The sequence below is a fragment of the Varroa jacobsoni genome, unplaced genomic scaffold, assembly GCF_002532875.2.
Source record: "Varroa jacobsoni isolate VJ856 unplaced genomic scaffold, vjacob_1.0 scaffold_971, whole genome shotgun sequence".
Lineage (NCBI taxonomy): Eukaryota > Metazoa > Arthropoda > Arachnida > Mesostigmata > Varroidae > Varroa > Varroa jacobsoni.
The window spans coordinates 117,734-139,554 of NW_019213873.1; the positions used below are offsets into that span (position 1 = coordinate 117,734).

A 21,821-nucleotide genomic window follows, 5' to 3' on the forward strand; every position below is an offset into this window, starting at 1 on the left:
GAAGAACTGAAATTTCTTTGAGTGACAAAACCGTTAACTTTTATAAATATATAGGCAGATGTTGGCATATGTAGTTTATGTTCAATCTATCATTTCGATCGGGTCCACGTACGAGACTTACGAAGACGGCTTAACATCTCGGGCTCAACAATTATATTTTTGTCTTGACAAAGGGTGTAATTTTCGATGTAAATTTCGAAGTACTTCTGTAGTTCTACACAGCTGACGCACCTTTTTTCTACCCATAGAAAAGCTTGTGGCAGTTCTACATTTTAAGCCTGTTAGACTCGCATAATATCGTCATATTGTTCGTACACCTTTATTGCTTATTCAGTTTGCCAGAAAGGTACTTTGCTTCAAAATTCAACGTATTACCTTCGAACCTGGATAACGGATCATGTCTATACTATTACAATGGGCCAATTAAATAACGTCAGTCTGTAGGATGCGAATACATAATATCCAAAGTATTGTACAATATAGACAGACTTGTGTGGATCAAAAGACAGACGCAAAAATAATATTTTGTTAACGTATTGTTTATGTGTTCCCACAATTTAGATTGAAAATTTATATGGTACAATGGCTACGGTTGAGATTGGAGAGAAAAATGCATATACCTTAGCCTATGTTCACTTATTATTAAAGTAACATAAGGTAATAATACAATGTCGAAACATGTTCGATGCCACACTACTCCCCTATCTTTGTTCAAAGTTCGTCAAATGGATGGTTCTGAATATGGGTGCACAGAAAAATATGATACGAATAAGATACGGCACACTTTACTAATTTTAGAAACTTTTATGGCAAAAAATGCCAAAGACCTATTTTATGAAATAGGTTTTGTTATGTTGGAATTTATATTAGGTTAATTGCTAAGTGCTTCTACGTATATACAGAAAGGACCTGTTTGTTATTTTCATTAAAAAGGTAGCATGCTTATTAGTACAATATATGAAGTTTACACGGATTCTGTTGTGTTTGAACGCATAATAATAATAAGTCATTTATTGTTTTTGTAAACTAAATACATAGAGTATACAGCTCGTTGCGACTATTTTTATTTCATCTATTTAACCTATATCTCCATAGCAGCTTTTTGTTGCTAATTTAGTGTCCTAATACAGATAATGTTCTTACGCACTCACTGACGCGCATACTCAAATACACATTAAAGGCATTTGACTGACGGTACAAACATGACAAAAAATTAGACATTTACTAACATACAGTCGCATACGCACACATACATTAAGCACTCGAACAAACTGGATGATGTATGCGCACTTAATAACATAGCAGATTTATATCGTACTATGTATGCATATTTATATTTATGTAAATACATGAATATCGAGCGGTAGACATAATTACCTTTGCATATTGTATGTGTGTGTATGTACTTACACAATGCATACGTATATATTATTCATTTTTCTATTTTTATATTATTCTTAACACAACTCATAAAACGCGGGAAAACTCCTTCCACCTGATGATGAACCACATTGCTGTGTAATGTATTGCCATCATCCATAATTCGTCACAGTCTACATGCTGTGGGCTATACACGGACAACATAACCATCCGTCTCTCCAACAATGGATAAACATAAAGTAGCACACGAGCCCGCTTATTTCTGCTAAAACTATATGTACATATATATAGATGTTCGGAATAAATTGAGACACATTTTGCAGACATACGTTCATACGTTACTCTTGGTACTATCAGAACCAGGGTTCTTTCTAGAACAAGACCTTGCAGGCGTAAAGGCGGACCTAACAGATCAGTCTTCAAAATGCAAGCAGAGGTCAGTTACTGCTCATTCCTTGCGCCTGACGAACCTCCACCAATGTTATCAACTTTCTACGCCATTTGAAGTCAAACGTTGTTGTGTTCACTGAAGGACACATCGTAGTGCGCATCGTGCTTTTTTTTAGGCGTATTCATTACCAAATAAATTTACCTTAAAATTCTGAGAAACATTACGCCGTGGATGGCTACTGCGACGAATGGAAGACCCAAGTTATGCACCCACTCATACGAACAAATAGTATCGGGCTGACCGGCCGGCATGTTCTTGAACAAGGGCTTTCTTGAAGCCTGGATTTAAACAAATATCGACAGTCTAACCAATATCCACATGGCAATGTCAACCCCTTCACTGTCAGCATTAAGCAGGGATTCGAAAATATAGAGAGGAATGTTGTGATACATGCTAGTGAACGCTTTAGGCCTCTAATGAAAAAAAACTGGCAGTTACATTGAACATATACGTCCGTCATGAATGTTGCTGTCAGTGCATGCAAAAGGTATCATCTAAATATTTGTTTCCATTCAGATACAGTTTATAAAAAAGCGACATAAGTAGTGTCCAAATTTCTGCCGAACACATATATATATATCAATAGTAACTACACAAAATGATATTCTCCATAGTGTCTCTAGCAAACTTGAACATGATATCTCGTCCTCTCTTCGTCGATTTGTTTTGCACTCGATCCATGTTATTTATCTCACCAAACTCACACGTAACACAACACAACTACCTATGCTCCTATAGACAGAGCTGGGGAAGAGCCGGCTCCTGGTCACATAGCGCTTACAACAAGTCGCACTCAAACTATGTATACTCCTCTTTCCTCGACATTCTTAGACACACACATACTGCGTCATCGACGTATCGCAATACCACGCCATGCAATGCGTTAACGGAGAGATTATTATTATTGCTATTCAATACCAGATGAGAGGTGTTTATATTTCTCAGTCTACAATTATCGTATAATTACCATATATAGATATAATTTGTATAGCTGTACACAAATAGCTTTTTCGTCATTAAATGAACGATGAAGATCCGTATCACTTGTTAGCTTTCCCACATTGTTAGCGGATTAAACCGCGTTCTTGTTTTCATACCAAACTTTCGGGTTTCCTTTCAACGTTTCGGGTTTTCTCCTGCCGTAACCAAAGGGGGCATATGTTGATAAGCAGAAATACAGAAATTTTACAATGAGGCAATTTAACATTGCAGAATGGCCTGAAAAGAGTTATAAAGTATTATAAAGCTTGGTACAACCTTTGATCTTGCCCTTCCAGCTTTTTATCTAGAAAAGATGCATGGCCTAGAGTACAACGCTCTGTTCTTTTCGAACTAGGGATGTTTTTTTACTAACTTCACAGAAATGACGAGAGGTGATTCTTCGATCCGATATTTGAACAAATTGGGCAGCTAGGACGATAAGGGACGACTGTTCCTTCTTTTGGAACTGCCTCTTCTTGCTAAGGAGCCAATCTCCCACTACCAGACTACTGAGAAAACTGAGTCGTTTTTAATTAATCACGTGTTTCGCAACCACGCCCTGCGTGAAGTCGGCGATTATTCTACCATTCGAAAGTGGACGAACAAAGCAACATCCACTGACGTGTTGCGAACGAACTGTGTTGGTTTAAAGTTTGCCTATGTCATTAGTTTCAACATTTTCGCACTGTACAGTTATTATTGAGACGGGAGTTAACATAAAGGGTGCGTGAGGCCACAGACCCTATTTGTTATTTCGGTTAGCGCAGCTCAGCATATTACACTACTTCCTTGCAAGAATACTTTCGCCACCACTATTACTAAGTCGCTCGACAAGCAATTCGCGAACGGCAGTTTGTCGGTTTCATCAAAGCGTTAGCTGGTAGTTCATTTTCGGGGCGAATCCTCGAGCTACGACGGCTCATAACACCAATGTCCTTCATAACGTTGTGTTCCCTTAAAAGTTTCTTTGCTGTAACTGGTGGATTAATCAATGTACACTTAGCTCGGTTGCCCGATGCAATCGAAGTCATTCATATTCGTTATTGCATTAACAATATACAGTATAGCTCAGTTTTCCTGAATAGGTCATGTTACAATTGTCTTGGGAAAAATCACTATATTAGTATCAAGCCGAAAGAAATGGTAAAAGGTATATTGATTCCCCTGGAAGATCCCGTTAACAGTCAATCAATGATAATTTTATTACGGTGTGAATTGGCAATGATAGTAAATATGAAGTTCTGTCGGTGCTAGTCTTTTTAGGTTGTAGAAAAAAGGCGGATGATACCTTTCTTTCTTCGCTTTCTTATTCATCGATTCGTTCCTGACCCGGGTTTGACCATCTATTAATCTTCCACTCGCGCTCGTAATTCGATGACTTAATTGCCCAAGAAGTCTTTTACTTATTATTAATTTGCGTATACTTCGTGTGATCAGGTAATAAACTGACTGATAGATGGTACCCAACAGTATGTTGGTATTATATCGTTGATGATTACAAGAGTTGGCTTCATATGGTGACCGAAGTTAGTTGACGTCTCTATCTTTTGGAGGTCTGCTGAGATCGTTCACATGTTTTGATATGAACTGGCCAATGAGAACTTTGACAGGCCTGCGAGCAGTACGACGTATTCCAACAGCATGTCATCGTTGCCAAGCCCTAAAAAACAAGACAGGATAAAATCAACTAATGATAGAAATAGCTGGCTCATTCTACCACTGTACATTAGTATAAGAAACTACACTTCATTTTTTATTTTTTTTTAATAAAACAGCAAAGCAGAAGTTATATTTACGAAGAGTTAAACGATTCTAATCACCTTGCAAACGCAGCACCACTGTTTTGATTTGACAACGTCCGTCATCCGGGTGGCCGATGCCTGCCAAAGGGCTTTATGCGCCGCCAATTCTTTTAACTTTAGTTTGTCCTTGAGCAGAGACATTTCACGAGCTACCAGCTCCTAGACATACATTAGTGAAAAAAAATTCGTTTCTTCGTTACATATGGAAGGCATTCGAAGCTTTTGAGATTATTCTTTCGCTTCTCATATTTTCAGTAATTGTTACAATAGACACATAGATCGATCGATAATTAGTGATTCTGTCCTGCCGTATCGTTAGCACATTTAAACTAAAATTATTATAGAAAAAGTAAATCATAACGACTCACCTGATTTAGTCGCTTATCATCTGGATGCACACGCGGTGCGTTCCAGTAATGCAAGGCCCAATCGTCACTGGTCCAATTTAGGCTATGGGCTGGTATATCCCCGGTCTGTGTCTCGCGATGCGTGAAACACTGACTCGACGCCAGAGATAACAGGGCAGCTTCATCGGTTGGTGGGGCCGTGCTCTCCTTTCGAGGCGACGGTAGCTGGAGTGCCTATATGAAAGGAGTTCATCGAGCACAAGAGCACGAATGTACGATGTAATCGGCGCGTCAAACTGTCCAAAGTAGTATGGCTTTGAACACTTGAAGTCTTAACAACCAGCAATAATGATATCCGTGGCAAAATTAATTCAACGCAAGGTATCTATGATTATGCCTTCTTTACTTCTATTTTCTATAAACTTGTTTTCGTTCGTTAACATGAAAGATAATGGAAATAATACAAACACGTATGTAAGACTCGCATCAAGTTGCGACGAGATCTTTGTCGGTCTTACCTTTTGCTGATACGGCATGAGTTCGGTATCGGAAACGTCCGTTTCTGATTCATCATAATCATGGCCCTCTTCTTCCTCCTGATCTTCATCTTCCGGATGAGTTCCAATAACTCCGCCGCCAGCTGCAATCGGTTGCAGTTGACTGAGGTGCCCGGTTACGCCCACCTTCTCTTTACACTCCTCGATCGTTTGTCGAAGCTTCTCAAAAAAGGTATCCCCGCTTGCAACCTAGTCCATAGTAACGAAACTTGAGCGTCATTTGTAGTAAAACAAAAACGATGTCAAAACAATCAATTCGACAATTGGTTCAGATGCCTAGCTTAGTGTAATATCGCCAGGCGCACTTAGCAAAATTTGCTGATCGATATTTCGTAACTCTCGAGAAGCAAGCGCCTTTTTGAGCTTCGTCACTTTCAACAATATAATAACTGGATGATGATAGATATTTACTTAATAAACTATTTACTAACTTTTGGTATGACGGTGGTAGTGGCCGTTAGGGTACTCTGATTATTGGTGTTGGCCAGGTGTGTTGCTTGGGGGGGATCTGTATCAGCTGTCGTGCTCGATACTTCGGCGCAGCAGTTGGTCCTTTCTGGCGATTTAGGTGTGTCTTCAACAGCCAAGAGACCAGTTACTCCCAAGCCCAACACTCCCCCAGCTAGAACGCCTTTAGCACAAGAGAAAGTATATAACCTTATCAGAGATGTAACAAGCACGCTCATTGGTATCAGTAGAATTTTCAATAGGCTTCAACGTATAGGAAATACAATTGAAAGTTTCTACTTGGCTTCAGAAGAATAAGATTTCATCGACACTTTTTGTGTGCATCTGGGACCCATGAGATAACACTCCGTAAGAGTATTCGAACGAAAGCATACCTGGAGTCTTTACCGCTTTCATTCGGCTGTTAATTACGTTCGTGTTAGATGTAACTCCGTTTAGATTTTATATTGCCGAAACTTTACGAATTAAGCCTAAACTATTCCTTGAAAAGTGTACCTGCTTTTAGTTAGGAATAGATAATATTTTTCTATATTTTGGTTTTAGTTTTACCTTTGTTGGCTCCAAAGTGGCTGGAACCGCCAGCCCCGGCGTCAGCCCTCGTCCCTTTTCCTTGCTGGTGTTGTTGCTGTCCTGTTGCAGCAGCTGCCGCCGCGGCAGCGCCTGCTAACCCTATAGCGGCGGCTGCTGCAAGAAGGCTGGCATCCTCAACACCACCAACGAGACCTGCCACTAAAGGAGCAGCGGAAGGCGGCGGCGACGCCGGGCTCTCCAAATCCTCGAGATCCTGTTGCTCTGCAACGCCTGTTCTTGTGCCTCGCACCTATTCATATTAATAAGAAAGAAAGAGGCAAAACAATTATATCACAAATGAGTTAAGCTTCAGCGCATATTTGACGATGCGCAAGTCTTGACGATATGATACTTACCCTAGTCCTAGATCGTTGCCTTTCATTTGTCGCATTCAGATCACCGCTGTTCACGTTTGTTTTATAGCTATTGCTATTCATGTGTGCCCTTGATGATTCCCGTCTTGACGATGAACCGCTTGCGTTCATCAAGGCTGATCGACCACCGTCTTTCTCTCGGTCTATGTGCTCCTTCGCTACCGAACCACTACCATTGCTACTTCCGCTGCTATTGCTACTAGTGCTGCCTTCTTTCTCCTCCTAAAACAACAAACAGAATAATGTTGGCATTATTTCAGTGCTAAAACATAACCTGCAACATGTGTTTTCTTATACTCATTGAAAAGGTTAAAACAGAGTTAAGTATATATATATGTACAGGATGCAACATCTAAATTCTGGCTTGTGAATCTGGAGTTACTTTTAAGATTGTAGCTAAACAACAAAACATTCAGTTAAATACTTTACATATGCCAAAAGATCGTTACCAATAGCCATGTTTATCGCCATCGCTCACCGCGATGACGTCTTCGATTCGGGATTAAAACAGCTCACTATTCCATTTTTATTTTTTATATTTTTTTAGAACTAACTTTGTGGTTAGTTGCAGGCAATAAAACCTAAAAATTTAAAAGTTCAAAACAACCAAAAGGTTGAAAAGACGTGGAAGGCCTCTGGTCGTTGAACTCCCCAAGGCGATTTCGACTCTCTATATCTCTAAAGACTAATTATTCAGTCTAGATAAGTAACAATCGATATATTACTCTCCCAAATGACCGTCATTTTTTATATATTTTCCAAAAATGGCTTTTTAATCAATTCTCAAAAAGTTTCGAGAAAATATTAATTAAGGGCCGAAAGATTATCAGCAGAGTTAAGGTTTTTAAATCTATACTCTATAGACGACTTTCCATTTGCCTCTTTTTCAGATTTCTCAGATGCGGTATGAAGAATGGCCGATTTCAGTCGAAAAAGTAAGTTTTTTTCGACCTTGATGGAAGTTTGTCCAGCGCGAAAAAAACGTTTACTTGCTAAAGTTGAGATAAAAAAAACACTGTTTTATATCATGGTGAGTGTGTTAGTTCGTTCTAGAGAAAACTGGCTGTTTTTTTGGTACCATGTGGACGCCTTCCCGCCACAAAAAATAGCCCGTTAAGATCTGCCCGAATTTAAATGACGCACCCCGTTAAATATATACTGCGTATATAGGGTTGCCTTACCTTTACGCTGCAATTATATTGATCGCTTTTGAGTTGCTGTTGATCCTTAGCAGCTTTTATCGGCTTCGCTTCACGCTGGGGTTTCTCATGACTATCCTCAGCCGCTGACTGGGATTTTCGTTCATTTTTGGCGCTGTTGCCGCTTCCGCTGTTGTTAGAATGACTGTTACTGCTGCTTCTATTACTGTTGTTGCTGTTGTTACTACTGTTGTCGGAACTGCTTTGATGACGTCCCAAATTTTGGGCGATCACTGCTGTTGCTTGCATCTGCTGCAGTTGAATATCAGGATGAAGATCGGACTTAAAATCTTTATCTGGTATTCGTAGCGTTATCCCATTAGGATTGTTACTTTCGGTATTGTTGTTGTCGTTAAGATTGTTGTTGATACCCTTGTCTGCTTTGTTGGTATCCTTCGACGCTGAACTGTTGGTAGCGTAACTGATATTATTAACGCCATTGCTGTTGTTGCTACTGCTGTTTGCAGCTGTTGCAATAGCTTCGGTAGCAGCAGCTGCAGTAGCTGAAATAATTTCTTTTCCATTTCCGTTATCTTCCTTGTCATCATCGGTCGAATCGGATTTCTTATCGAGGTTCAACTTACGCTTAATGCTTTCCAGAATTGAATTCTGCTCCTCAGACTGAAGTTGAAAAATCAGAAAATAAGCAAAACGTAATGAGCATATTAATCACTGACTCTTTTTGCAAGTTGAAATTTCAACCGGATCGAACAGAAATGTTACAGGGCAGCGTGGGCACGAAGTCGAAAGCTAGTTTTTTCGCAACTTATAAAAAAACAAGATGAACTTACAATATTTTGAATACAATTATTGTATGAACCATGCATCTCACTTCCGAGTAATGTATATATTCGCAAAAATTGTTACATAGACTAATTCTACCATACTCCAGAATGCAATAGCAATACTTCTGTTATAGATTCTACACTATATATATTATAAAATGTTAGCGTTGATTACTCACCCCACTGTCTTTATCATCATCGTCGTTGTCCGCTAGCAGCGGAACTTGGGAAATAATGACGCTCTTGATCCTTCGCTCTTCTTCATCTTCGTCATCGTCGCGCTCATCGACGTCCATTGGCAGCGGTTCTACCGACGTCGGCATGTTATTTGCTTTTACAATGGCCGCGGCTATGCACTTCTGCGAAGATGGGTAGTTTATGTCTTTAGCGCCGCCCGTCGCAGCAACAGTTTCCTCTGAATTCCTTAATTTCACTACTGCATTAATAGCTTCCGTCGGGACAGCTTCTGCGGGATGAGTAGGCACCGCATGAGTAAGAGCTGTGGCCTCGAGTCTATATCCAACAGCACTGGAAGCTTCAAGCGCCTTTCTTTCGAGTTCGTTTTCTTTGGCAGAAGCTTCTTGGGATCCGAGGGCGACAGTTAATGGCTGACTTCCATTAGGTGGGGCACTCATGCGTTGGTTGTAGATTTCAGTCGTCAATTTGATTTGATCCGTCTCATAACGGAAGTCGACACCAAATCGCTCGCGATATCTTCGAGAGTAAATTGACCATCAAATACAATCAGTTATTTAACTCAGCAGAAGACCAAAAGACTTTTAATGTTTTTCTGAACTACATAACTCAGGCTGCACTAGTGTAGTGTCCTTCGGCACCTGCTGACCTCATTTTAAGTGCCTAAATACATTTGGTGTGAGTACCCCATTGAATACCTTTCTCAATACGCGGTATAGTACTCGGTTAAGTCGTTATGAAACCCTTCGTCACTTATGGCTGTAAGAACGCATCAACAACCACAGGTTAACGAACTTAACGGCCTACTGAAACGTTCTCTTTTACTTGCGACTTTTCGGGCTTCCAGCTCTCGGTGTCGCAAAACATTGTATTAAAAAGTTCACCTGTTAATTAACCTTGACCTATACATAATATATACGTAAATGCTCACTTCCGAACATAGGTAGCCATTTCGTCCATCGCTGTGCTGTAAGAGCCTTTTTTGCTTTTCTGATTTACAGGTGGTTTTTGGGTGAGGATCGTGCAGTTGCCGAGTGTCACGAGACTTTTGTTATGATCGCCGAAAAACTTGACCGTCACCTGGTCGCCCTCCACTCGCATCACCTTTAAACAAAACAACAGCAGAAACGTCCGGTTTTATTGCGCTTCCTTGTTTTTCTTTAAGTAAAAAAGCACACTGACGAACATTGGCACATCAATGTTTTTCAACAAACGCATAGCTGATTCTTATCCGTGAGTGTATGTCAGTGTATTTCATGCAAAAATTGAAACCTATCTCGTGGTACTAACCTTGGCAGGCCAATGTGGAAATCCTCGAATTTTGGCCCACACAATGATATGCGGAGGGGAGCAGACCTCAGAGAAGAAATTTCCATTACTGCTACTTAGAGCTGATGTTGACGATAGAATACACAGACACAAGAAGCACAAAACTCATTTAGCGAAGACGTCACTAGAAATTAGGGGCTAAGAGGTCTTCCTTAACGTTCATGAACAAATAAATCTTTATCGTTATGTTTTTCTATGTACTTTGCCCACGAAGTTCAAAGTATTTTGAATATGATGAAAACAGGTACAGGCCTACCTGTACCAGAGGCCGGCGAAGCGGACTGGCTTTGAGATGCGGTAGCTCTTCGCATATGCAAGTAGCACTGAGGGCATAGCGACATTTCACCGACCTCTTTGTCAGCGGCTTTCAGCATTGCTACAGCCGAAGAACTGATCCGATTCTGTGGACCATTGTAGACAACGGAGTTATGATGAATCCATTTGAGGTCCGAAACGAACTCCTCAACGCATGAATACCTGAACCAGAATCACCGTTAAATAGTACTCAGTGAAGTCAATCGTGTTGCTTTTTCTCCTCGCACATTTTGCTTAAACGAAGAGATAGATAAAGTGAAAAATGCCTGAAGCGTGTTCTCGAAATGAAAACTTGACTAACCTTTGTTTGGTGACGAGTTGTTCAAGTTGTTGGAGATCAAAAGGTTTGACCACAAAATCTTTGTAATCCGGGTATTCCTCAAGTGACACGGGAGCGTGGAAAACCTCGAGCGCGTAGGGACGTATCGAGCGAACAGCTACCAGCAAAAGTTCGGACAACTTCAAAAAGGTGCAAAGAGACAGCCAATAATTAGAGCGCAGAAAAAGATGAAAATAAGCAACTCTTATAATTATAAGGAGTTAGATAGACTTTAACAGGAGCACTGGCGTTTTAGTGGTTAGTAACAAATTAGCGTTACTGCTATATCATCTCACCTGTTGCTTGTCGAGCTTATCGAGAGATCCTCTTGGTTGCTTTCCTTCGCGCCGACCACGTTCAACTAGGATCACACTTAAGCACTCCGCGCAAACGAAATTGTGTAGGTCTTGTTGTTCATCATCCAGTTGGTCGGTTGCCTATGGTGAATTATCGTTCAAAGAGACGTAGAAGCTCAATGAGTAACTTGAATAATAACCATCGTCATCAATCATTTCATGCTTAATAAGCAATGTAGAATAATCTTATTTTTATAAACAAAGATTGCTTGCAGGTAAGACAGGAAAACTAGAGAATTACGGAAGTATGCTAACGAGGAGTAAACGCAAATGAGAATGCGTCAGGACACTGACAATGCACGAACTGCTATACCGTGAGGCGCTAACAAAAATGATCCCCTCATATTAACATAAAAATTTACTCAGTTGCAGAGCTGACTCAGGACCTCCATAATACGCAAGCCAAACAAGGAAATAAAAAAACATCGTGAAGTCAAATGAAGCCCGAATACATTATATATAATATACATGTGTACATTATAATATGTCAGTTTCTATTTACTAATCCATAGCCATGCAATGTAACTGTTAAAGAAAAGGAGAAAATCACAAAGTTATAATCCTGCAATTTACACTCTGAACAAATTTTTTTATTGACATAGATGAACAAAAGTACTAAATATTTCGGCGTACCGCAAAGCATTCGATCAGAGGGCTGGCGTCCAACATGAAACGAAATGTATCTACGCTCGGGTTCGAACCTACCTTATCACATGGTTCGAACATTATAAAGCAAATCTGTTAGCTACTGAACTATCACAGGAATATCAACGACAGTAGTATAACTATTCAACTACTTACTTCATTGTTTCTGTTGGATTTTGCACTTGCAGCGGTGACCCCAGCTGATGTTGTTAGTGTCATTGGATGATTGCTGCTGCCAATAACGATCGGTCGTTCCCCTGCTTTGGATTGACTATTTACTTGTTGCAATTCGTGCTGCTGGTGACTCGGGGGAGGTACGCAATATTCGTGAAATGACCTCTGGCACGCTGTGCAAGGTACGTTCGCATCCTCCCCGTGGCATTTCCAACAGAACCTATTTGACACAAAGAAACGGTTTAGTTCTTATTATGAAGAGTGATAATAAGTGGCTCTAAAGGTCTATTCGATGAATACACCAAGGTTATCTGAACCGAGGAAAAAATATCAAAAATGTAATACAATATTAATATTACTACGTCATTTATCTCATTCTATGGAGCTGAGGTCGGAGACAAAATGAGACAGTCAGTTTATTTTTAGAGGGTCAAAACTGATATTTTCGACCTTGGCCTATGTTTCGACCTTTTTTTCGTTTTATTCTTTCTCCTAAAATAGGGAAAGGCCGAACTCTGTACGAAGGAACATGTTATGGTCAGTGTTATAAAACTGAACGAAGAGCTGCTTACTTACCGGTCATTACTCTCGGGCATTTCAATAGTGACCGACAGCCGAGGCCGTTTCGCTTTGGGCGGCGACTTCTTTTCAGGCGACGAGGAAGAGTTCGACGCGCGCTCAATGGTTGTAGCTCCTGAAGAAGGCATTGTACTCAAGCTTATCACCTTTTGTAGGTCCAGGAACTACAGAACAAAGCATAAACAACAACGAGCTTTATTAATGTACTATTTTGTCTTATATATCCAAGCGTCAGGTAAAGATTCTGATTACTCACAAGAAGTAGTATCCGTTTATCGTCTAGTAGCTTGTCGCTGCCGTGACATACACACACGACATGTGCACATTAGACAGTTCTGAAACACCAAAAATAGAATAGCTTTTCTAGCTGCTTCAATTGTTGCCCTTCATTAATAATTGAATCATAGTGCATTTCTCTTTTTTACACAAATCCACAGCAAATTGCAGAAATTACATTACTCCAATTACGTATGGATGTACTGTTTATCCGTTGCTGTTTTGGCCTGCGATCTCCTTCTGCTGGTGCTGCCGCTCATCAATGATGAGGTAGATATCCCCAACGCTTGTGACCGTCACGTGGCAATGACAAAATAATGTACCGAATTGGCATACGAAATGTGGTCCTTACGACTAAATGTTCGTAAACAAACGCATAGAACTTTTTCGGAGCATATGTCATTCATGACTATTTACTATCATTTAAACGTATTAAGTATCGAATTACTTTAAGCAATGCTGGCCATTTTACAATTTTGGATAGACAATAAAAACAACTATTAAAATCTTCAGCATTCAATCTATCATGCTATCTCGTTTATTAGAACTTTCAAAATATGGCAACGTCGGTATTTGTCAGTAAGTTATAAAAAATATATAATTAATCAGTTTTAATATTTACGACCTTGTGCGATATCAGGTCTGCACACAGCGTTCAGAAGACCACGCAATGCAAAAAATTAATCGAAAGTTGACCGTAAGCAAAGGGATGTACCCTTCCCTAAAATATTGTTCCTTTTTCTTTTCTGTAAATATATATTTAAATAGTATTTGAGTGTTTTTCACAGCGAGCGCCGAACTTGAAGGCTTGACCAAGCCTCGACGTCCTTTGAGTTATATTTTTATCGGAGTCTTCCTTCCTCTATTGTGTTTCCAAATACGCGGTACTTTGCGTTAATATGTATTATAAATACAAAAGAAAGTATTATAAAAAGAAAAAGAAACAAGAGAAAATTACATCGAAGACCACCTTGAAAATTATCAATATTTTAATTTTTTTTTTAATTATTTCCCACAGGATTCGAGCAGCTTGTGCACTGTATGGTATTTTGACTACATGACGAGTTAGCAGAAAGAATAAATGATAAGAACATTAATACTAAATCCGTTTCAATCTGTATGGTGAGGAAAAGAGGGAAGAAAGTGATTAATGCTAAGCCGTTTACTCATTTTATCATCCTCCTAAAATTAAGGAATTCGCAACATGAAGAATTTTAAACTCAGAGGGCTTCGACGAGACGAGTAGTCATTCGATAACAATAACTTTCCATGTATGAGGCGCAGAAGACAATCAAATTAATATGCTAAAATAGGTTTGTGGTCGATCCCAACAGAGCTAACCATGTCAATGTGATGCACTCCCGCATCGCGTTTCTTCATGAGTTCAGAGCATCTTCATTTGTCAGAACGTGGAGTTAAAGACACTCTCACCTCAATCCCACACAACTGCGAGGGATGCTAGATATGAGGTAATCCATTTTAATGGTGCAATATTTTCTTTGGAATTCATATCTTTTTTATATCCGGACTAATTTATTATCGTAGTAGGTCGCACGTGTTTTTTCTTCAGTACCACGGAACTAAACCACATTTCTCATGGCATGTACAGCCAATTAACTTGTGATAGCGTCGATCATGATGATGGCGCTGGTCGTGCTGATGACCATCATGGTCGTGCCGTGGACGTCGAATATGTAGCATCAGCAGCAGACTAACTGATTGCTTCATTGGCTAATTGCTTGGTGACTGCATAAACTGGTTTTTTCGAACAATGACCACTGGATATGAGCGTATCTATAGACTTACCATAAGCATACGAGTATTATTGAATAACTGACCTTGTTAAGCGCATACCATTTTCAATGAGAGTCCAACAAAACAAAGGAACCGAAGCAAGTTAGTGAAAAATGCAAATTGAATAGAAATCAAAGAAAAAACATGTTTGATCGTGACGATTTAAGTACAGCTTTTCAAATAAGTTTGCTATCTTTCTTCGGCTAGCAGACCATTTTAGAAATTTTAAGTGACGGGACGATATCTCTAAAGGAACCTTACATCACGATCTACCGACACTAGCCAGTTATATCCAAAAATGTGGACGCCCGCTTTAGCCTTCCAGCTATGGAGTTCTTCATAGAACATGATTTCCCTTCCTCAAGTACAACATAGCTGTAAAACATTGTGGATATTATTCCGGCTTTTTTGATTCATCTCGATATTAGTTATTTTTTTAACTAAAAACAAGGCTCTGTTACTTAATAGTGGACTTGGCAAGATTTTCGCAGCATTGTACCTACGGGACGAATTTGTAAAAACCAGTTTTTTAATATTATTAACTAGTGCTATTGGTGTACAATCGGTTTAGCGCCATGTATTCCTAGCAATTATAATGTAGAAAAATATATCTATTTCACAGAGTCAGCATATACACATGCGTTTCTGCTTCTTAGTTTCTACATTCTTCTCCGTATTATTCGACACATTCTAATCTTTACGTTATTATTGTATATTATAAGCTGACGCCATACGGCAATCAGAGTACTTGTGGCTACCAATCAATATTCTATAGCTTACCTTCTAAGCCGCTGTTTAATTAGCTTCGAGTCGGGAATGGACTGCTCCCAGTTGGTATCCTATGGCCAAATTCACACACTGGGTTTAGTCCTCTATTTCTGACGTCTATGTATCTTTCTGTCAGGAGCTCCAAGGTTACTTCGTCCTTGTTTTTGACCACTTAACACCTCCGCCAATTCATCATTTGCACTACCTCCATCACCATCGTCGACTTCATTGTTAACTCTGTCATCATGGTGACCGTAATCGATAGTTTCAGATTATACCAAGCACTCTTCTTTTATCTGAAGGCAATGCCAATATTTCAGAATTTGTCCTGTCTTCGTAGCTGCTGTCGTGCTGTTTGCGTAGCATCTGTACTCTTCGATCAAGTTTCGTAAAATAGTATTAGCTCTATGGCAAAAATGTTCTTGCTTATTGTGTTATTACGGTAAACTTTACTCGTAGCTGTCGTTGTTCTTGTGTTGAGGTAGAATTGCTGCTAATCATGTTGTAACGGCAGCTGCAGTTTTGTTATTTTTGAACAGAAAATGGGCAATCCGCCCGCGAGTTGAATCGCATAAGCTGATAGTGGTAGGCCATCAAGCTGGGCTCAAGAGGACTGGATGGCTCCTCCGGCTTGTGAAGGCAAACGTCGAAAAAAAAAGAGTCACTGCTGGAAGCGGGAAATGAGACGATGGACCCACGGTAACGTTCGAGTTCACCAGCGATACGACAGCTACCAACGAGAACGACCCACAGCAACGACGACACCTTAAACCTTGTCAGTTGCCTGAACTAGTCGTCTAAAAGGCCAGGCAGACACCAACAGGCAGCGGTAGCCGTTCTACCGCGACAACACAGATGTCTGTCTGTGTGTATGTGTATGTATATACACCTCCTGAATTTGTCTTGCTGTCTCCCTATCTGTCTATCTGTATCTATACAATGAGCCTGTATATGGTGAGCGACTTGCCTTAGCTGCGCGTGTGTGGGTATGGCTGAGTCCAACCCTGTGCGTATGGCCGCAGCAGTGATGGCTCACGACAATGGGAGCGCTTTCCATTCAGCGGCCGCTCTACACAGGCACACCTCGGGCATATATATAATATATGTAGGAAGCACGCTTGCATCAGCGAGACATAAAATGACAATTACTGTTCTTGCCTGCTTACCACAAACAACAATAATGGATAATAACAATAACTGTAACAATGGTATTATAGTAAAACGCTCACTGGCAGTAAGTTGCAACCACAGTACTCTTCATACTGGTCCACGATAGTTCGCAGCTTCTGCCTGGTAGTGCTATTAGCTATGGACATGAATAATCCCCTACTTACATCCTTCGCTGTATCGTTCCCTCATCCACTTTTCCGCAGATAATCCGCATATTGTTTGTATTTCCCTTAATGATCGGTTGCCCCTATGATAGTTACAGTGTTCTTTTTTTCCACCTGGATCTTAGTAGAATGGGTCTGTTTTTCCTCTCTAGAGCTTTATTGTGGCCTGTCGGCCATTCGAACGCCCGCGGAAGAGATCGCACACTGAAATCAGTTAAGTACAAGGCTAACAGCAACAGTTCGATTGGTATTCCTTTTCGGGAGACCGCTGTGCAGTTCCATTTCATTAATACGCGGTAGTTACGAGCCCAGTAAAGCCGCACCTCGTTACACTGATTCTTATGATGATGATGATTATTATTATTTGTCTTCTTGTTATTATTACTACTGCTGGTAGTCGTAGTTCCACTGAGTTACTGCTTTTAGTGCCTCTTGGTCGGTTCACCAGCAGCGATTAGTGCTATTGCAACCGCTAACACTCTAGCCTGGCACGGCCGCAGCATAGCCAGTTACTACAGTTATCCAACACAGCCCCAGACGAGGTTGGATACCCCAGACACACTCATGCTGCTACTACTCCAGCAGCAGCAGCAGCCGCCGCCGCAGCATACATACGACAATACATGCGACGAACAAACCAACTAAGCACACTACAACAACAGCAACAGCAGCAGCAGTAGTACAAACAGCAACCAGCCACTCAGCATCAGCATTAGCGGGCGGGCGATAGGAGTTAAGCCACACCGCAGTACCCGATCAGCCGCCTCCGTAGCAGACAGGCAAGAATTCGTACACATAACCGCCCCTGTTACAGCACGACCAGCACACACAGCGAAACAACAGCAGCAGCAGCAATCGAACAGAGCAGACAGTTCGGCTCAGAGCAGAGTCAGGGCAGGAGAAGCTGCCTGAATGTCGTGTGGTTATAGGTTGGTCGCGTGCTTGTACAGCACCGCCACAGCTTTTATTACTTCTGCCGCTGCTGCTGTCCTCGCTTGTCGTTACAGAAGGAGCGCGGCCGCAGCAGTGTAAACGCAACTGTCGTAGCTCCCGAAAAAGGTCGCGGCAGCAACCGATGATAACAATGATCTTTCTACTACTGCTTCTTGTGCTCGTTCGTCCGTATGGGAAACGTTGACGGCAACAGTGGCGACGGCCCGAGCAGCAGCGGTAGCGGCAACGGAGCATGTGACAGCAGTTGTGTCGCGAAGACAACGGGAATGCTGCCGTTAAAATGGCGGTGTCATGAAAAGAGGGAAACGTATCACACATAACCTGATCGGTAAAACGACACGAACGTTTGTGCTTTATGTACAACTAAGTATGTAATGAAGTCCGGCCGCAGATAATGGAACACGGGCCTATTATTCTTAGTTTCAATAGCTTGTAATAATTCATCAACAAAGGATTATTTTATATATATATATATATATATATATATATATATATTAAAACAACAAAGTATGGGAATTGCGAAAAGGATAAGTCAGCTATAAATTAACTGCAGCTTCTCTATGATTCAAAAACCTTCCTTGTTCTTTTCGAAGGAAGAGTCTTCCTGTTAGGATAATTAGAATCAGGTGCTTCATCGCGTCCTATCGTAATAAAATTTGAGGCCCTTATATTTTAAAATCGTGTACTGGATAAAGAGAGATAATCATGATTTTGTGCAATGTAGAAATTAAGCCTTTAGACACAGTACCGATAAGCAAGTGCAATTCGTTACAGTTCATTAAAGTGTCCTAAAAGCACCTGCCTGAAGGCGAGCCTTTTAAGTATTTCAAACTTGTTGGTTTACCACTTAAGAGGTATTCCTCCTTCTACGGCAACGTTCGGTAGACGATGCTGTATACCCTAAACGTTATAGCGTATCCTAAAATGGTAATCAGCAACCCAGTTCAACTTGGATAGGAGATCGTCATTTTGAGCACCCTTGCCTGGCATAAAACGAATTGAACTTTAATTCAAGTAAATCTTTATCTGTTAGTGTGGAAAAGGTTCTACTATGTAGAAATGCATCAAATACGAAAGTCTCAACTTGTGAGATTATATATTATTATCATATAATTCATAAAAAATTATTCTGTAATATCGTTGTTATAGTGCACTTAATTATCTATAATCTGTAATAGTTCTAACCATGAACCACGCACGCACATGAATATTGCGTATACTGTCAAATTGCTCTACGATTAACTTGAGATAAACATCCCCAGAAATTGTTTAAGCTAATAAAATATAATTTTATAATATAAAGCTAATAAAGATATAATTCCAGGGCGGCATTTTATTTTTCTTAGAAGCTGATCATATATTCCCACTTCTATCTTGGCAAAAAGTAAAAAGTCGGACCGAAAAGTTAGTGAGGATCAAAAAAATAATTGAAAAATGACAAAAAATGAAGAAAAAATATTTAAGATTTTATTCACATAGTGCATTAAATGAACAATTTGTTCAAATCATGTTAGTGCTAAAGTGAAATAAAACATGACTACCATTTTTAATCATTGAGCTTCGAAATGTTCAGTTGCAATAAAATTTACCGACAATAGGGCAAGGTAAGGGATTTTCATTTCTAATCTACTATTTGCAGAAATTTTCCCGGCCATTCAAAGGCAACTAATCGCCAGTGCAATTCGCGCGTTGTCTTAACCAAATGAGTTTTATTACTTGTTAAATAGCGGAACATGCCTCCTTTTCTATCTAACGGATTGAATCATAAACAACAACAAATGCGGCGGCGACTTGTCCGCTGCGCTGCGATAGTGTTTGCGGGAAGCTTCACCTATATCCATGTTTCCCTTGATCTTAATGAGTGGATATCTTTGATCCACTGTATACATTGTGCAAGCAATGACGTTGACACGTGTAGTGTCTGTGGAACGAGCAACGGCAGGACTTCTCCGTGCAAATTTTCCCTTTTGTTCGCTGATGGTCGGCATCGTTAGAAAAAATAATGGAGCAAACGGAACCTATCAGTTCGCAGCAGCTATACACAAAAGTGCAGTGTGTGCGCTGAAGAAAATAGTCCACCGGGAAGAAAACGGAGTGACTGTGATTGAGGGAACGTTCGTCGATTCGCCTCATAAGGAAAAACTATTACGGCCTGCTGCATCTGCAATCGTGAGCTACGTTTCCAGTATAGCATTTTGGTTGTCGTTTACCAACCAGCCACTTTTTATTATTCAAAATAACTCTCGTCGATGGCTTTCTCGAGAAAAAAACCGTCGTAACGCGCACGAAAATAACCCTTGAATTTTGTTCTAATAGCTAAATGGAGCCGGTAAAAATGCTGAATATCATACATGGTACATATCTGTACTTTAGTTGAAGCATTAATACTAATAATGAGCAGATATCTTTAATGGCGAGTATAATTAAAATTCATACTTACTAATTAATTCTACTTCCGATCTCATTTGGTTACCTATTTCTGAAAGGAGACCGAAACCCGTAGTTGCTCGCTGTGTTCTTTGGGAATCCATGACGTGAAGCACACAGATGTGCTTATCATCTCTCAGTTTATGGACCGAAACGGAAATATCCTGCCCCAAAAGGTACATGCGAACTCTTTCATATCAATTTGCCCCACATGTACATATAAACGTATGCGATTTCTAAAATGATGGCGAAAACAGTTCCGGCTTGTACAACCTTGGGTTAAACGTCCAGTGTTCTACGTTTACCTTCATTTTCTAAAAGATGGATAAATCCAAGTTCTACCGTAATTTATTCGTTAGAGAGTAAGAGTAAACTAGTTTAAATTTTTATCTCACTGCAGTAATCCGTGATCCATTATTTAGAAAGACACAGCCACCTTGTCAAATTTTTATGGACGAATTAGGCAATCGGTAAGCTTTACCCCGCAAAAACCTAGTTAAAAAAAAAAAGTTACTTTGAGGCGTAATGCAAAGCATTAACGTCGACGCTTTACTCGAACGGCTCTAACTAACGAAAGAATTAAACGTATTAGGAGCGGTATAATTCTTAGCACCTTTCTGCTTTTCTTTTACAAGATTCCACAATCGCTATAGTGTACAACCAAAGCACATTTTTCAATGTATTTTCGATGGACTATTGTATCCGTAATGAGATAACATAGCTTTTTGATCGTGTCATGGGTTCTTGATTAAGACAATGCGATGACTTGCCTTGTAATGTTACTATGTAGGGTTTTCTGCTAAAAAGCGCTGAATTGTGTTGCTCTTCCGGGTACACGTGGCTTCCGATCACTTTGACAAGGGCAAAAGCGAACTGGACAATTGTAAATTTCCGTTTTTAAATAAAATTTACTACTGTGGAATTACTGCTGTCATTAATGCTGAGTGGGAGAGCAGTGCATGCATATATAGATTATAATTTTTTTAAAATTTATATATAGAATATTAACGGGACAAAACTTAATTTTTTTTTCCTTGAAATTGATTTTAGAATTTGAGATTGGACGTTTCGCATTATTCATGCTAGTATTGTTACAATCGTTTGGCTTTATCAATTTTAGGTGACTGGCCTCTGCTTCCGACAGCATAAGTTGATCTCCCTAAGGCTATACGAAGCTCAACGGTGCGGATTAATACCAAGTGAAGTGCACAAACCCAACGAGAGGTATCTTATTATAAGCTTTACTGTATTAATTACATTTTAGAAAAGCAAAATAATTTCGTGTGAATATGAAATGTCTTTAGCTTATATTTTAAGGGCATATCATAAGTAGGTAATAGAAATAAATAGGTAACCTCTAATTTTTTAACTGCTGACAAACAAGTTTTATTTGATAATGATTTTTTTTGGTGGATTAAACACTACATCGCAGTCGTCATGGT

General features: G+C 40.0%; 2 protein-coding genes across 4 annotated transcripts; one reads left to right on the forward strand and one right to left on the reverse strand.

The window, feature by feature from the left end:
- Positions 1–973: 973 nt before the first annotated feature.
- Positions 974–18,386, reverse strand: LOC111265408 (uncharacterized). 3 transcript variants are annotated; one of them, XM_086970487.1, is made up of 18 exons: positions 15,677–18,386; positions 13,083–13,161; positions 12,824–12,990; positions 12,230–12,467; positions 11,369–11,509; positions 11,055–11,212; positions 10,695–10,915; positions 10,400–10,500; positions 10,041–10,213; positions 9,094–9,628; positions 8,112–8,750; positions 6,913–7,152; positions 6,536–6,806; positions 5,950–6,149; positions 5,480–5,707; positions 4,983–5,195; positions 4,633–4,773; positions 974–4,472 (listed from the first exon to the last, which is right to left on the reverse strand). In XM_086970487.1, exons 3-18 carry the CDS (start codon positions 12,952–12,954, stop codon positions 4,353–4,355), a joined length of 3,750 nt encoding a protein of 1,249 aa, XP_086826613.1. In that variant the 5' UTR covers positions 12,955–12,990; positions 13,083–13,161; positions 15,677–18,386; the 3' UTR covers positions 974–4,352. The 3 variants fall into 3 exon arrangements, 2 of the variants coding, with proteins under 2 accessions (XP_086826613.1, XP_022697804.1); XR_002683460.2 differs by lacking the exon at positions 15,677–18,386 and having other exon boundaries at positions 974–3,049; positions 4,101–4,472; positions 12,824–14,112; XM_022842069.2 differs by lacking the exon at positions 13,083–13,161.
- A 1,325-nt stretch (positions 18,387–19,711) lies between these two features.
- Positions 19,712–21,603, forward strand: mRpS18A (mitochondrial ribosomal protein S18A; the record flags this gene model as incomplete). Its single annotated transcript, XM_022842076.2, is given in 3 exon segments — positions 19,712–20,121; positions 20,439–20,555; positions 21,500–21,603. Coding segments are annotated over 3 exon segments (491 nt in total), but the record flags the coding sequence as incomplete, so codon positions are not given.
- Between the last annotated feature and the right edge of the window lie 218 nt (positions 21,604–21,821).